General features: G+C 38.4%; 1 protein-coding gene across 2 annotated transcripts in view; it reads right to left on the bottom strand.

Moving 5' to 3' along the window:
* Positions 1 to 16,536, bottom strand: part of Mipol1 (mirror-image polydactyly 1) — a 264,233-nt gene that overhangs the window by 123,999 nt on the left and 123,698 nt on the right. For both annotated transcript variants that reach the window (XM_051146465.1, XM_051146455.1), the window contains one exon: positions 7,815 to 7,922. In XM_051146465.1, the coding sequence (XP_051002422.1) occupies positions 7,815 to 7,922 (108 nt within the window). The remainder of the gene's footprint in view (positions 1 to 7,814; positions 7,923 to 16,536) is intronic.

Genomic DNA, 16,536 nt, shown 5'->3' with positions numbered 1-16,536 from the left:
TCTTTTTTTCTAATTAAATTAATAAATTCCCTTTACATCCTGATTAAAGCTCCCTCCCTCCTCTCCTCCCAGTCCACCCCTCCCATCTGCTTCCCACTTTCTCCTCCTCTTAGGCCCAGGAAAGGGGAGCATCCCCACCATCACCAACCCACCCTGGCACATCAAGTATCATGAAGAGTAGGCACATCCTCTTCGACTGAGGCCACACAAGGCAGCCCAGCTAGGGAAAAGTGATCCAAAAGTAGGTAACAGAGTCCATGTCAGAGATAACCTCTGCTCCACTTGTCAGATGAAGACCAAGCTGCCCATTGGTTACATACATGTAGGGAGTCTGGGTCCAGACCATGCATAATCTGTGGTTGATGCTTCAGTCTCTGTAAGGCCCCATGTGCCTAGGTTAGTTGACTCTGTTGGTCTTCTTATGGAGTTCTTGTCTCCTCTGGCTCCTTCTGTCTGCTCCATCCCCAATTCTTCTACAAGATGCCTTAAGCTCCTCTTAATGTTTGGCTGTGGGTCTCAGCATGTTTCCATCAGCAGCTGGGGGGAACTTTTCAGAAGACACTTGTGCTAAGTTCTTGTCTGCTAGCATAGCAGAGTATCATTAACAGTGTCAGGGGTTGGCCCTGACACTGCTAATGATATTCTGTTATACTTACAGACAGGAGCCTACCTTAATCATTACCAAAGAGCCTTCACCCAGCAACAGATGGAAACAGATGCAGAGATCACAGCCAAACATAAGGCAGAGCTTGGGGAGTCTGGAGAAAGAGGGGGGAAGAAGAATTACAGGAGCCAGAAGGATCAAGAACACCACAAGAACACCCAGGATCTACTAACCTGGGTCTATAGGGGCTCAGAGAGACTGAATGACAGCAAAGGAGCCTACATGGGACTGACCTAGGCCCTCTGCACACACGTTACAGTTGTGTAGCTTGTTTTTTTTGGATGCCTGTGCCACCGTGGTACCGAGTCAAGGGCGAGTGACTGCGGATTTAACACACACACACACACACACACACACACACACACACACACACACACACATACACACACACACACACACACAGTGGGTCCTTTGTGCTAAGAGAGCAGCAGCAGCGGCAGCAGCTTTTATTCAGTGTTCAAAGAGCCTTCTTATAGGCAACATAACAGGAATGCCACTCGCAGGTGAAAATCCCTCAAGAGGTGATTGCACACAGGAGGAAAAGTCCCGAGGAGGGGAGGGGTACGTCCTCAAAGCAGTAAACATGACTAGCTAACCAACATAAACACAGACACGGAAGCTGCTAGAAACAGGACATGAAACAGCAAGACAGGCCGGCAACCCAGTCAGGCCTGGTTCCTACAGGTTTTCATGTGAGTTTTATCTTTATAAACCCCCAACCATTATAATTTGGTGCCATATTCTGAGCATAGGTCTTGGATATGGACTTGGCCAGTATCCATGGTCTTAACCAGTATTTAATAACACTTGTTTCAAATCTGGCTCAAAAACTGTAGTAGTGTTCTTATTCTTACCTGGTGGGATTACTGCATGCACAGGGTCTGTACAAGTCCCAGCACTGAGAGAAGTGGCAAGGCCTCATCCCTAACCCAGAAGCTATCTCCAATAAATAACCACTCACAAATGAAAAACTTCTTTCTCCACCAGAGTCTCAGTGGAGATCCAAACCACTCTTAAGGGAAGACCTACCCCCAGCAGCAGACTGCCAATGCAAAATAAACTAAATGGCAATTTTTTTGGGGGGGGATTGCCATTTTATTGATTAGTTAATTTTACCTTACAGATCCTTTGCATATATATTATGGCTTCTGTTGGCTTTTTTTTAATAAATAGGATTCCTGTGTGTGCAAACATGAATATGAATGTCTCTATGCCTATACATGTTTCCTGATGTTTTTCTTTGGCTCCTTTTTCTGTTTGTTTTTTACTATTCCAGTTTTTCTTTTATCTCATTTTATATTGTTTTAATATTATTCTTTAGGTGCCTGTTTTCTTTCCAAAGGGAGAAAAAAAGGCATGGATTTGGATGGGAGGGGAGGCAGAGAAGATCTGAGAGAATTTGGGGGAGTGGAAACCGTAATAAAAACAACAGTAAAACAATAAAGTAAACCTATGCACAAGAAAAATAAAACAAGAGAAGCAATTAGTTTTATATTCCTTCTTATAATCTGTGCAGCTACTATCTGGACTTCATATTTCCTGATCACCTAATACTTAACCCTTTCTGTTTCTATCTGTTATACTATGCCTATCTGTGCGTCTGCTAACATGAAGCAGATATAAATAAGATAGGCTAGGAGCTGAGTATTAGGGAGAACATGTGGGCTTTTTCTTTCTGAGACTGTGTGCCTTCACTTAATATTATGCTTTCAAAGTATCTTCACTTTGCTTAAAATTTTGTGATTTCATTTTTTTGTTTTGTTTTTTTGTTTGTTTGTTTTTGTTTTATTGAGACAGGGTTTCTGTCTGTAGCTTTGACTGTCCTAGACTCACTTTGTAGACCAGGCTGGCCTCATACTCACAGTGACCCACCAGCTTCTGCTTCCCAAGTGCTGGGATTAAAGGTGTGCACCACCACGCCCAGCTGTGATTTCATTTCTTAAAGAGTTAAACAGAGGGGAGGGGAATAGGGTGAAAGTGGGAGGGAGGGAAGAATGGGAGGATACAAGTGATAGAATAACAATTGAGTTGTAATCTGAATAAATTAATTAAAAATAAATGAATAAAGAGCTAAATAGAATTCCATTTTTATATACATCCCAGATTTTCATTAGCTATTCATCCTTTGATGGGCTTGTACCATTTCTTTGCTATAGTGAATAAGGCAGAGATAAACTTGAGGAGCAAATATCTCTGCGATAAAGTGAGGACTTCCCTGGCATATGCCAATGAGTGAAACAGCTAGGTGACAGCTCTAGCTCCAGTCTTCTGAGGAATCTCCAAACTGACTTCTATTTGTATTTATCTTTTGGCCTCCAAACATGAGTGCATGAGGGGCCTTCCTTCTCCATATATCCAAGCTTTGCGCTCAGATTCAGGTATGAAGAAGGTGGTGTCTAAAACTAGTGTTAATTTGCAGCACGTTAATGGTTAAGAACACTGAACACTTTCAAGTACTTAATAGTCATTTGTTTTTCTTTTTTGAAAACTGTCTATTAGATTCGTCAGTCTATTGGCTGACTGGTAGTTCTATTTTCTTGGTGTTTAACATCTGTAGTTCTTTGTAATATCTGGATATTAGCCCCTTATTTCATTCTGTGGCTCTGCTGCTTTGCTGTTCTGAAACCCATTTTCATGCAGTCCCATTAGTTGATACTTGGAGCTACTTCCTGTGTTACTGATGTTTACAGCGGGATTTTTTAGTGCAATCACTTCAAGATATCCCCCATGTTTTCTTATAGACATTTCAACATGTCTGGCTTAAATTAAGATTTTTGATTCATTCTGAAATGATTTTTGTACCAAGTGAAAGGTATATCCACTTTTACTAGCATAGCTTGTTCAATTGGCTGTTTTCCAATGTATATTTCTGCCTCCTTTGTCAAAAATTAAATGGGCATATCTTTACCATCCTCTATTCTATTCCATTGGTCTACCTGTCTACTTTTATAATAGGACCACCAAGCTGTCTTTTTCAATATAGCTCTACAGTATAATTTATGTTCGGTTATACTAGTGCCTCCAGAAGAGATCTAACTCTGTTTAGCTAATTTTGTTTTAATCTCTACTTAGCTAATTGTTTTTTCTGATCCATATAATTTTGTAACCCATTTACTGTTTTGGGGATTGGCTGTTTGTTATCCTTTTCCTTTTCTTTTTCCTTTGGTTTTTCAAGACAGGGTTTCTCTTTGTGGCCCCAGCTGTTCTGGCGGCTTGCCCTCATTGTGCTGAAGGCGCTATGCGGAGAACAGTACCAGAGGAGAACGATAATCATCACCTTCACCAGAAATGAGCCAGTTTGAGCTGCAGTGATATCTGGTTTGGCAAGATATGGCCACTGTTGGTATAGTGGCACAAACGGCATGGTTTAACCAGCCACTTACTGACTCCATTTAAGGCCCTCCTCATGACATGGAACCCATAGCTGGCACTGTTCATGAGGCCAAGAACCAACGGCTAGATAGGCCATAGACCCCAAGGAAGAACCTACTACTACTATTTTGCTAAATAGACATGGAACTAAAATGACCCTTAAAGACTTATCACTATACCTATAGATCAGTGAGTCTCCCAGCTTTCATCAGAGACACTTACTTCTTTTTTTTTTTTAATTAATTTATTCTTGTTACATCTCAATGTTTATCCCATCCCTTGTATCCTCCCATTCCTCCGCCCCCCCCCCCCCCATTTTCCCATTATTCCCCTCCCCTATGACTGTTCCTGAGGGGGATTACCTCCCCCTGTATATTCTCATAGGGTATCAAGTCTCTTCTTGGCTACCTGCTGTCCTTCCTCTGAGTGCCACCAGGTCTCCCCCTCCAGGGGACATGGTCAAATGTGAGGCACCAGAGTACGTGAGAAAGTCGTATCACACTCTCCACTCAACTGTGGAGAATATTCTGACCATTGGCTAGATCTGGGAAGGGGCTTAAAGTTTACCTCCTGCATTGTCCTTGGCTGGTGCCTTAGTTTGAGCGGGACCCCTGGGCCCAAATCTGCCTATCATATTGTTCTACTTGTAGATTTCTAGGACTCTCTGGATCCTTTTATTTTGCTATTCTCCCATGCGAGAGACACTTACTTCTTGCAGTAGATGGCAATTAACACGGAGACAGATCCACAACTAGGCAATGTATAAAGCATAAGAAACTTTGGAGCAAACAGCCACAATGGGATACTTATAATTCACTCCTTCTCCAGGCCTCAGGGATATTGGTGGAAGAAGACTTCTTAAGCTTATGAGAACCAGAGGTTATGGCACTTGCACATATGAAGTCACAGAGACTTTGGCAGAATACACAAGACCTGAATAAGTTCAAACCAGATAAAATCCCAGCCTAAAACAGATGGGTAGGTATGCAGGCCTACTCCAAGTGGAGATTTTACTGGTATTTGATAGCTCCGAGAGAAGGGGAGTCAGTTTTCTTTAATGGTGTTACCTGTGGCATATTGGCCACTTCCTGGGCAGGCTCACATAACAAGAAGAGTTGGGTAACACAAACTAGACTCAATGGGGAGAGAGAGAAAAAAGGGGGAGGAGAACATTAAGTCAGTCAGGTAGCGAAGTGGCAGTGGATTTATAGGAGTTGGGGTAAGGATGAATATGATGAAAATACATTGTATGAAATTTGCAAAGAATAAAATATTATTTAAAAATCCTTGCTAGTTTAACAAAGAATTACTATTAATATTTACCAAAAAATCTGATGTTATACTCCAGCATGAAAAATAATTTAGAAAAAAATTTCTAGTTATTACGATAAACGTATACTTATGTGAATAACAAAAAATTCCTAAAAGTGTTTCCTTTTACAGTGACTGTAGCTTTGCCAAGATTACCACTTCATAGAGTTCTATATAATAATGATCATTAACTTTGATTTAAAAAAACCCACAAATATCTTATTATATTTTCAATATTTCTTTTTTAACTTTTCTTTTTAAACTATTTTTATTAAATATTTTTACATATACATTAATATTATTACACTACCTAAACAACCTAAAGCAAGAAGAACCACAAAACAATCAGGAATTATATAAATGTTACATTCATAGTGTTTAGGATATTTGTATTGGGCAGCCTTGAAGAAAACATTTTTCCTATCTTGGTGAGTCTAAAATTCTGAATGTAAATCAATATCTATCACATTTTGTCATTATCAACTTAAAATATCTATCTAGACCTAAGATATCTTAACCCCTAAACAACTAAGCTTAATTGTAAAACTAAACTATCTGGTCTTCAACCCCATCAGAGATTTGAGAAGGAATAAGATTAATTACCTGAGTATGCCTGGAGTGCAAGTTAGCAGCTTCCCAGATGAGGAGATGACAGAGACAGTTTGCTGCCTGAACAGTCACCCAAAACTCTCTATAACGTTGGAGCATCATCTTTAGCCTTCTGGCCCAATATAGCTGACAGACATAGTTGTGAGGCAGGAACTACTGAGGACTTGCTTACCCTGTCTTGGCAGAGTGTGGCTGTCAACTCTGTCTGCATCCGAGCTTGCCCATTTTTCTCAGAAGTCTGCATGTATTTCTCCCAATAAATAGCTGGTACCAATTAATTACATTTACCATTAAAATGCAAACTCGACAGAAATTTACACTATTGCTCATAGTTACTCTGTTAATAATTACCAAATTAGAATTTTTATCTTGGGCCCTGATGTAACTTCAACCAGCCAAGACATACTGTGCATATGATCTGTCCTGAGTCCTCATAACAGGTTATCATGCTTGGTGGAGACGACTTTAGAACACTTATCATCCACTCTGCATGTACAACACACTTTAAAATGTTACTATACCTAACTCTCATAAAAAGTATATATTCTTTAGGGACAATTTGTAACTCTCTTCTCTATATTTTGGTCTAATTGTAAATTTAATAGAAAACAGATTAATATCAACAAAGTTGAATTTCAAAACTATTTTATGCGATAATCTATTATTAAGTTTCATACTTTGTAAAGATTTAAAAGGCTTTCAACATTTTTCTATGTGCACATGTGTGTGGTGTGTATGCTTGTATTCTTGTGTGGTGTTCATGTGGAAGTCAGAGATTGATATCAGGTGACTATTAGTTGTTCTTCATCTTCGTGAAGCCAGGACCTCTATGACCCTGCAGCTCATGGACTTGGATAGACTGCCTGGCCAGAAAGCACCTAGGACTTCCTGTGGGTGCTGGGTACCTTAACTCAAGTCCCCATGCTTGCACAGCAAGATATTACTGACTGAGCCATCACCACAGCTTTTACTCACTTTTAAAGGGTGTTTTATCAGTTTTGGTTTACTATATGAGACTTTTAGTACCATGATATTTATTTACAATATAAGGTAAAGATGAATGTAAGGGAAATAACTATAATATAATCCTAGCAAATCTTTTGCTGCACAATAAAAAAAAAAATGACTCTTTTTGTTCCTCACAGATCACACTTGTTAATGCTTCAGAGACACTCTCCTGAAAACTGAAGTCACTTATAGGTAGAAGGGAAAGTCAGGCGCACTGCCACCCCCAATAGTAAGACTCATGTAAAGCGTTTTTTTTTTGTTTTTTTTGTTTTTTGTTTTTTTTTTTTTTGTCATGACCCCTGGATCTATATTACAGTGATAGAATATGTCATAAAATGTATCTGTCACTTTTCTAAAGTTCTAGTTGGATACATTGTCTTTCTTTTCTTTAAACATTTTAAGTAGTCCTTCAATTTCCAAACACAGTCACATGTCCTTCAACCAGTGTCAGTTCTGTGGGTGACAAATACAACAACACATTTAAAATTAATTATTATAATAAAAGTTGCTACAAAGAAAAGGGTGATGATTTATTATTTCTTCTGGCATGGTCACTTTTTATTAAGTATAAAAGCTAATAACATAAAACCAGAAAGAGAATGAATATGCACCAAAAGTTATTAATATACAGCCACTCAAAATTCAGAAATATGTTTTTTTCATGTACACATACATGAAATAAAATAATACCATAACAGAAGGGTGCTGTATCTGTGTTTAAAGAAGGGGTTGTTGGCAAACAGCACAGCTCACTTTTGCTGAAATGTACACAACTGATATATGCAGCACAGAAAGCTGGCACCAAGGGCTTACAACCTTAATTTGCCTGCAAGAAGGAACAGCCATTTACCTTCAGAGCACGTTCCTGATTGTTTTCAGCAGTCGGATGTCTCGTGTTGTTTGCTGAAGTCTGGTTCTGCTCTTTCAGACGATGAAGCTCCTGGTGCAGCCGTTTGCACTGCAACAAGGAAAGAATCCCATTAAGGAAAGGAGTTAGCATTTTTTTAAACCACGCCATATGAATTAATGTAAATAGCACCACTGCATTCTCTCAAAGACAAGGGGTTCTTTTGCAACAAGAATGATCGGTAAAAATAAAGTTAAATATAAACAAAATTACACTATTTATAAAACTTTGGTATGTCCCTTGGAGGGGGGGGGGGACATGGTGGCACTCAGAGGAAGGAGAGCAGGTTACCAAGAAGAGACTTGATACTCTATGACCATATACAGGGGGAGGAAATCCCCCTCAGGAACAGTCATAGGGGAGGGGAATAATGGGAATATGCGAGGGAGGGAAGAATGGGAGGATACAAGGGATGGGATAACCATTGAGATGTAACAAGAATAAATTAATAATAATAAAAAAATAAAAAATAAAACTTTAGTAATCCAATTACAATTTTCAATTGGTCTTATTATAAATATTATATTGAAAACATTTACCTTCATAAAATTAAGTTCAAACTATATTCAAGTTATTTCATTTGCTGGTCAAATATTTCTGTTTATAAAGCCACTGCTGAAATGAAAAGCATGTGTCTACATTCACGTTGAACTTGTAATAAATCATGACATAGCCTATGGTCAATTTCTACTAATCTTATAAAAATAAAAACATATTAAGCGACAATCCAGATTTTTACTTATTTAAAACATTTTACATAATACCTGGACAAATTATAAAATACGGTGTAAATGACACAATTTATTTAAAGCATTGCTTAAAGCATTAAAATATCAAAGCTATGACTCAGTAACAAAATTAAAAGTTAGTCCTTATTTTAAGTACTTTTAAAAGTAATATATTTGAGTAATAACCAATAAATACGTATATTGATTTAAGATCTGGACAACACCCTTTCTAGAGTACCTGACAAATGGCTTCTTGCCATATTAAATTTAAAAAATGGGTAGTTTTCATTGGACAATCAAAATGCAGCTATAATCCAAACTGGTACTTCTTACTCTGACCTCAATAGTAATATATCTTATGTATCAGTACTTCCTTGTAATAATTTACAAATCTTCTGAAAAGAGGAAAAGTCTTAACAGACTCTTGTTGATTAGATTACATGATGTTGATACACACATAAAATTGACTGTACACAGATCATACATACAAAATACTGTTAGCACATTTACAAATTAAATAAAAAATCCACAAACTCAAGACATTTCAAGTTAATATTAATTTAACTTAGCTGATACCTTTGTTGAAGATGAGTTCTGGGGGTTTGGTTTGAGAGGAAAAGTGTTTGCTGAACAAATGAGGCCCTGAGTTTGCATCACTGGAACTACCAAAAGAGTCAGACGTGATAACAGCAGTGTAATCTCAGCGCTCCTAAGCCATGGTGGGATGGGAGATAGGAGAAATCCCAGAAGGCCATGGCCTAGCTAGCTGGGCAAATAAATCTCACATCAAATAAAGTGGGAAGTGAGAACTGACACCTGATGTTATCCTCAAAACTCCACATTCTGCTATGGCATGGATACGCCTCGACACACACAAATGAACGTCATGTAAATATACAATATGTACACTGTATGAATACACACAGACAACTATATTCTGAAAATATGATATGGTGCTTACTGGTTACGCAGCAGTACTCTGGATTGCCATGTTCCTTCTGCCACGTGTTAGGTGACAATCTAATTCATCTATCACATTTCTAAAATTATGTAACAACTTTGTGATCTATCTCCATTAATTTTTATTTGGAGGAAGCATGATCACGACTACGGTTTATCTATTTTTTCAACTCAAAACAATAAAAATTTTGTCTCATACGGAAGACAAAAAAAATATGACCTATGAGCAAAAATTACATAAATATCAAGACAGCTTTTGTTCTACTATAATCATGTCTATTTTTAAATTATTTTTAATGACATGATTAAATATCAAAAATTAAAGACTAAATGGCCAATGAAAATTCAAAGGCAAAGTAAATCATGGCAGCCATAGAATAAAATTTATTTTTTAATGAAACAGTAATTCTGATTTGGGCTTATATTGGGAATATTATTCTGTAAGTTGAAACTAAAGGGAAAAAAGATAAAAGGAAAAGAATGAAGGTGGAATCAAGAGAATACTGGAAAAAATGAGGGATGTCAAGAGTTTCTGACACAGGGGAACTCCATCCATGATATCTAAACAACATGGTGGCCTAACAAGACCTGAAGAAGTAAGTACAACACCAATAGACATGCTAACATGGAAGGGAAAATTTTCATGGCACTCACCAAAAATGAAAAACTACAAGGTGACTAATGAGCGCAGGAGAAACACCTTTCCCCAGGGATGAGCCCCTTATTGGGTATCCAGTACTAAGTGGTCATCCTTGAAATAGTAAGCATACAACTAATACCAAACAGACTGAGCAGGCTATATTTATATATTTAGGAACGCATGCTCATGCCTGCGTGCGCAGGCACACACACACACACACACACACACACACACACACACACACACATTACTATAAGAAGAAGCCATATTTTTGAGAAGGAACAAGTTATGTGTGGGGTATGTGAGAGGGGTTGTAGTGAGAAGAGACAAGATAGAAAATAATGTAATTATATTTTAATTTAAAATTTTATAAGGAGCTGTCTGGAAACCTCTTTTTATTACAGAAAATTTGAAATGGTTTTCTCAAAAATAAAAACTTTTACCATGCACCTGAAGTAAAAACAATAATAAAAATGTATTATTTCATATTATAAATGTACCACAGTTTCTTTATCCATTCTTCTACTGAGGGACACTTAGGCTGTTTCCATGTTCTGGCTATTATGAATAAGGCCGCTATGAACATAGTTGAGCATATGTCCCTGTTGTGTGGTGGAGCATTTTCTGGGTACATTGCAAGGAGTGGAATAGCTGGGTCTTGAGGAAGCCCTATTCCCAGTTTTCTGAGATAGCACCAGATAGATTTCCAAAGTGGTTTTACCAGTTTGCATTCCCACCAGCAATGAAGGAGTGTTCCTCTTTCTCCACATCCTTGCCAGCATGTGGTGTTGCTTGAATTTTTGATCTTAGCCATTCTGATGGGGTAAGATGGAATCTCAGAGTTGTTTTGATTTGCATTTCCCTGATGACTAAGGACATTGAGCATTTCTTTAACTGTTTCTCAGCAATTCGATATTCCTCTGTTGAGAATTCTCTGTATAGTTCTGAGCCCCATTTCTCACTGGGGTTATTTGGTTTGGTAGTGTTTAATATCTTGAGTTCTTTATGAAGTTTGGATATTAGACCTTTGTCAGATGCAGGGTTGGTGAAGATCATTTCCCAGTCTGCAGGCTGTCACTTTGTTCTGTTGACAGTGTCTCCTGCCTTACAGAAGCTTCTCAGCCTCATGAGGTCCCATTTCTTAATTGTTGACCATAAGGCCTGGGCTGTTGGTGTTCTGTTTAGGAAGTTGTCTCCTGTGCTAATGTGTTCCAGGCTCTTCCCCCACTTTTTCTTCTAACCAATTTAGTGTTTCTGGTTTTATGCTGAGGTCTTTGATCAACTTGGACTTGAGTTTTGTGCATGGTGACAAATACGGTCTAATTGCAGTTTTTTTACATGTAGACATCCAGTTAGACCAACACCATTTGTTAAATATGCTATCCTTTTCCTATTGAAGGATCCAGAGGGTGCTAGAAACCTACAAGAACATTATGAAGGGCAGATCTAGGCCTGGAGGTTCTGCTCAAACTATGGCACCAGCCAAGGACAATACATGCCATAAACTTTGAACTCCTAATTGGATCTAACCAATGGCTGGACATTGTCCACCATTGAGTGGAGAGTGGGGTATGACTTTCACACAAACTCTGGTGCCCCATATTTGACCACGTCTCCTGGATGGGGAGGCCTGGTGTCACTCAGAGGAAGGATAGTAGGCTACCAAGAAGAGACTTGATACCCTATGAGCATATACAGGGGGAGGAGGTCCCCCTCAGTCACAGTCATAGGGGAGGGGAGTGGGAGAAAGCGGGAGGGAGGAAGGAATGGGAGGATACAAGGGATGAGATAACAATTGAGATGTAATATGAATAAAGTAATAAAAAACAAATAAACTGCTAAACTGCACTACACAGATGGAGAAAGATGTATTATTTTTCTTAAGGTATATGTGTGAAATATATTTTTATGCTTATAAGCTTTGAATTTAATATTCATCTGAGATTCACACACAGTGAGAGAAAAATTTTATAAAAATAAATTTTAAAAGTAGAATAAAAGTTCTTACTACATATACAGTTGTGATTTGTATTTAACTATATTGAAGATTTCTTTAGACCTGTTTAATCCCATATTTCTTTGTGGAATTACACATTTTTCAAGTCCAACATACTTCCCATGATGCAATATTTACATACACTTTCGGTGTTTGCCTCTTTTCTCTTTTTGTAAAACTTTCAGTTTTGAAATTTATTTTTAAAAAGATGTAAATGTTTATCACTAGCAAGTGTTATACAATATCATTGTAATCTATGATTTTATATGTTTGTAAGGTACGTAAAGATCTTAACCTTTTAATTTATACTTAATTTTCTTTGGCAGAAAGAGGCAGACAATGGCATAACAGAACATGTTGTAACTATGACATACATGTCAAATGAACATTATACTTTCTCAGGTTCTGAACAAATGAAACATATGTAACAAATTTATTATTCTTTGAACATTGCCAACATTTCCTGTATAAAGAAACACCTATTCTAAAGTGCATTAGTCCAATATTTATCAATCACTTTATGAAGTAGTTTCAAATAATGAGAAAACAGAATTTGAATTAAATAAAAAGATCTACACCCAGTGGAGACAATAAACACAAAATGTATAGGGCAATAAAGGAGGAAATAAGCATCACGGGCAGCGTGTATTACGCGCACTCTGAGGAGGGATTACACACAGGCCTTGACATGTCCTTCCACCACGTGGGTCCCAGGAACTGAAGTCTCATAGCTTTTAAAACCGTGTGTGTATAGAGGGTAAAAATCCATTATTAATTAAGACTCTTGCTTCTATCTTCACCTATTCTTCCTTGTATCCATTTGCTTCAAAATTCCAATGACTATAGTTTTTATTTGTATACATATTCTTTTATTCTTTTTCAATTCTGCCCATCTTTGCCCTCATATTAATATTTCCTGTATGTTTAAATATACTGTTTATGTTTCTGTGTTTTCCTATCACCACAAACGATTATGTCTCAAATTTGTTACTGTGCACTTTCAATTGTCCTCGCAGTGGACTGCTCTGTCACGTGGTGTGCTGCTTTGGCTGGACCCATCTTCACAGTTGGCTCCTTTACTGGCACTATTACCTACGAGTAGACCTGTTATATTGGTCAGCATTTGCTTCTACTAGACGACCCAAACAAACCCACTCACAGCAGGTTTACATGGCGATGACCCAGGTTGAGGACTTCTTACTAAGAATTATGTAACTTGAAGTCTCTCTTTTTGTATAACACAGGATGAACGTCTCAGCATAATTTTCTCCATCTTGGCCCATGACAAATTTCCTATCATTTCTCTGAACCAGCAGTTTTCAGACCACTATTTATGTGAAATAGCATGACCAAACTTACAATTGTGTAAAAAAAAAAAAAATGAATTTTTCACAGAATTTATCCACACTTCATTCGTGGGCTCATTTTCTATGGCCAAGCAGTAAAAGGATAGAAAATAGTGCCTACATCACCCAAAGAGACAAAATAGAGACCTGAGGGGCAGATCCAAGAACCTGTAATAAAAAAAGAAAAGTGGAGTGTGGCTTTGCCATGACTGTAACCTTTGTGCTGTCATCAGAGGAGACAGCAGAATCCCTGGAGCTTACTGGCTGCCAGCAAAAGGTCCACAGTCACTGGGACACTTTGTCCCAAGGGAATAAGATAGAGAGTGATACAGTAGGACATCTGACACTCTTCTTAGCCTCTGTGCATGCATGAATGCAAATGACTGTATACACCCATGTGTTTAAACCTCAGGTACATACACCAGTGTCACATATATACACACATGAGAAGCACATATATATAAAGAAATGAAATGACACATGATAAATTACGAAGGTAGAGATGTTAAAAGGAACTTTACTATTAATTAATGGGCTAAGAGTCAAAAGAAGTTTACTATCAATTAATGGGTTAAGAGTCAATTAGGCCATTTGCAATATGAGACTTTTATTTAGATATAGCTTCAGAATAAAGAAGCACATCTGAAACAGATCACAGGGACCCAACTCTTCACTAAGAGTAAAAGGGCGAGGCATTTCTCAGTGCTTTTGAGTATGTTAACAGTATGCTAAGTCTCCATTGCATGCACATTTTGGTATGTTCCCCTTTGGAATAACTAAAACAATCATGGAAAACCATTTGGTCATTTGACTGACAGTTGATGGATCGTTCCCCTATACCTTATTTACCCTTTGATAATTATCTGGACTGCTACCATAGTAGATTATAGCATTTCACTTCCACACCACCAACTCCATGCCATCTGAGAGACTCACTGTAATCATGGCTACTGCTGAAGCCATGACTTCTGTTTCAGGAGGCTTTGTTACAGTCATAGCTGTTCCAGACAGCTTGCATCAGCATTTGGAGACTTCAATCATGATAAGCCTTACTGACCTTTTCATGACTGAATCTATCTGGCAGATATTCTCACTCAGGCAAGGAGTAAGCACGTCCTGGATGACTCAGTAATGACTTGTGATTGGGGTAAATGTAAGGCTTATGACTGGGACATATGTGAAACACGGTTGACAGAACAGGAATTACATAGACACCAGGCTGTGACTGGTAGAATCACAAGCCTGTGCACTGTCACTGCTTATGAAAGCTTGATCTCAGTGCTGTCTTTTTCTGTGGTCTTCATCACTAGCTAAGTAAGGTAGGCTAGTTGCAGGAACTTCAGACAACACAAGAACATTTTAGTTTGTTCAGTGGCAGCAGCAAAAAGTGGCTGAAAAGTTAAAAGGATAACTGAAAGATGTAATTTCTGAGGGTCAGTGGCTGTGAAGAGCAAGAAGCAACAGAACTCTGGAACTCCAGGCTACTGACCAAATGCAGAGAGCTGCTATGAGTTAAAAGTCAAGGGCCTAGAGCCCCAAAGCTCAAGAGTTCTAATAAGTAGCTGTTGGGTATCTTAAGAATTAAGGGATCCAAACCCCAAAATTCAAGAACTCTAACACTCTTTGCTGGTTTCTGGGATGTTGCCCAGAGCATTACTCAAATCCAGAGCAATAAAATTCTAACTAAAGCATATGGAGCTATAAGTCACTGGTTTTGAAAGAATAGAGTCAAGAATTAGAGCCCAAGCCTCTGGGGTCTGAATTTGCTTTGGCCTGAATACCTACATGAGTTGTAAGCCTCTGGCTTTAACAGCTTAGAGGCACTGGCCGCTAGTATTTAGGATCTACAGCTACAAGAGTGAGCTCGTGTGTCCAGCTCATAAATCCCGAGCTGCCATCACTAAAGGAATCGCTCTTTGCCTATTTGTGATTTCTACTCCAATAGAACAAAAGAGCTTTCTTCACTCTTGTCACAAATATGTTTTTTCTGATCTGAAAGAATTTGTTCCATGATGTTACAGAATTGCCATAGTTTTGATAGAATGACACTGGCGTGAATGCAAAACATCTGAAATAAGATGAAGTGTTTCAACACATTGTCTTCAGTTGTTGGTGCTATGTTGGAATTGTGCAGCCAGAGGCCCTCGGGGCCACCTGAAGAAAGTGTCACTGGGGTTGGGACTTCAGGCTTGATGGCCTAGACCAATTTCCTGCCATTACTTCGCTTCCTGACCCAAAAAGCAATGTGACCAGTAGAGTGCCACTACTGCCTTCATGCTTTCTTCCCTGTCACGGGCTGTGGCAAAGAAATCTGTCCTTTCTTAAGTTGCTCCTTGTCAACAGAACAAAGATGAAAATAACTAATAGGGGAATTATGTTTTAAGAAGTTCATATACTTCAGAGATACACAATCAAAGGAATGGACAGAAAAGAGATTGTATTTGCGGTTTCCTTTAAAATACCAGGAGTAGTGAATTAAGACTCTTTTTGTTTTGACTTTCTGAGAGGGTCTTGGTATGCAGATAAAGCTATGCTCCAGCTCATGGCCCTCTTGCCACAGGTGCTTATCTTACACATGCATAGCATAAAGTCTGACTGCAGAATTTAAAAGATCATTATGGGAGGAAAAATTATCATAGCAATTTATGGCAATAACTCTACAAGGTCAGTGATAACAAAATACTACACTTTCCACTGTAAATGGATAGGAAAAACTTTACAAACCAAGTAAGCAAAACATACAGAAGTCACGGTGAAATTTTATAAAATGAATCACTACACGGTATTACAAACTTCTCTAGATCATCTTAGTTAGGGTTTCCATTGCTGTGGAGAGATATGATGACCATGGCAACTCCTAATACGGAAAACATTTCACTGGAGACTGGCTTACAGTTCAGAGGTTTAGTCCACTGTCGTCATGGCAGGAAGCATGGCACTGTGCAGGCAGACATGGTGCTGGAGAAGGAGCTGAGAGCTCTACATCTGGATGAAA

This window comes from Acomys russatus, chromosome 1 (assembly GCF_903995435.1).
Source record: "Acomys russatus chromosome 1, mAcoRus1.1, whole genome shotgun sequence".
Classification (NCBI taxonomy): Eukaryota; Metazoa; Chordata; class Mammalia; order Rodentia; family Muridae; genus Acomys; species Acomys russatus.
This window is presented reverse-complemented; position numbering and strand designations above follow the sequence as displayed.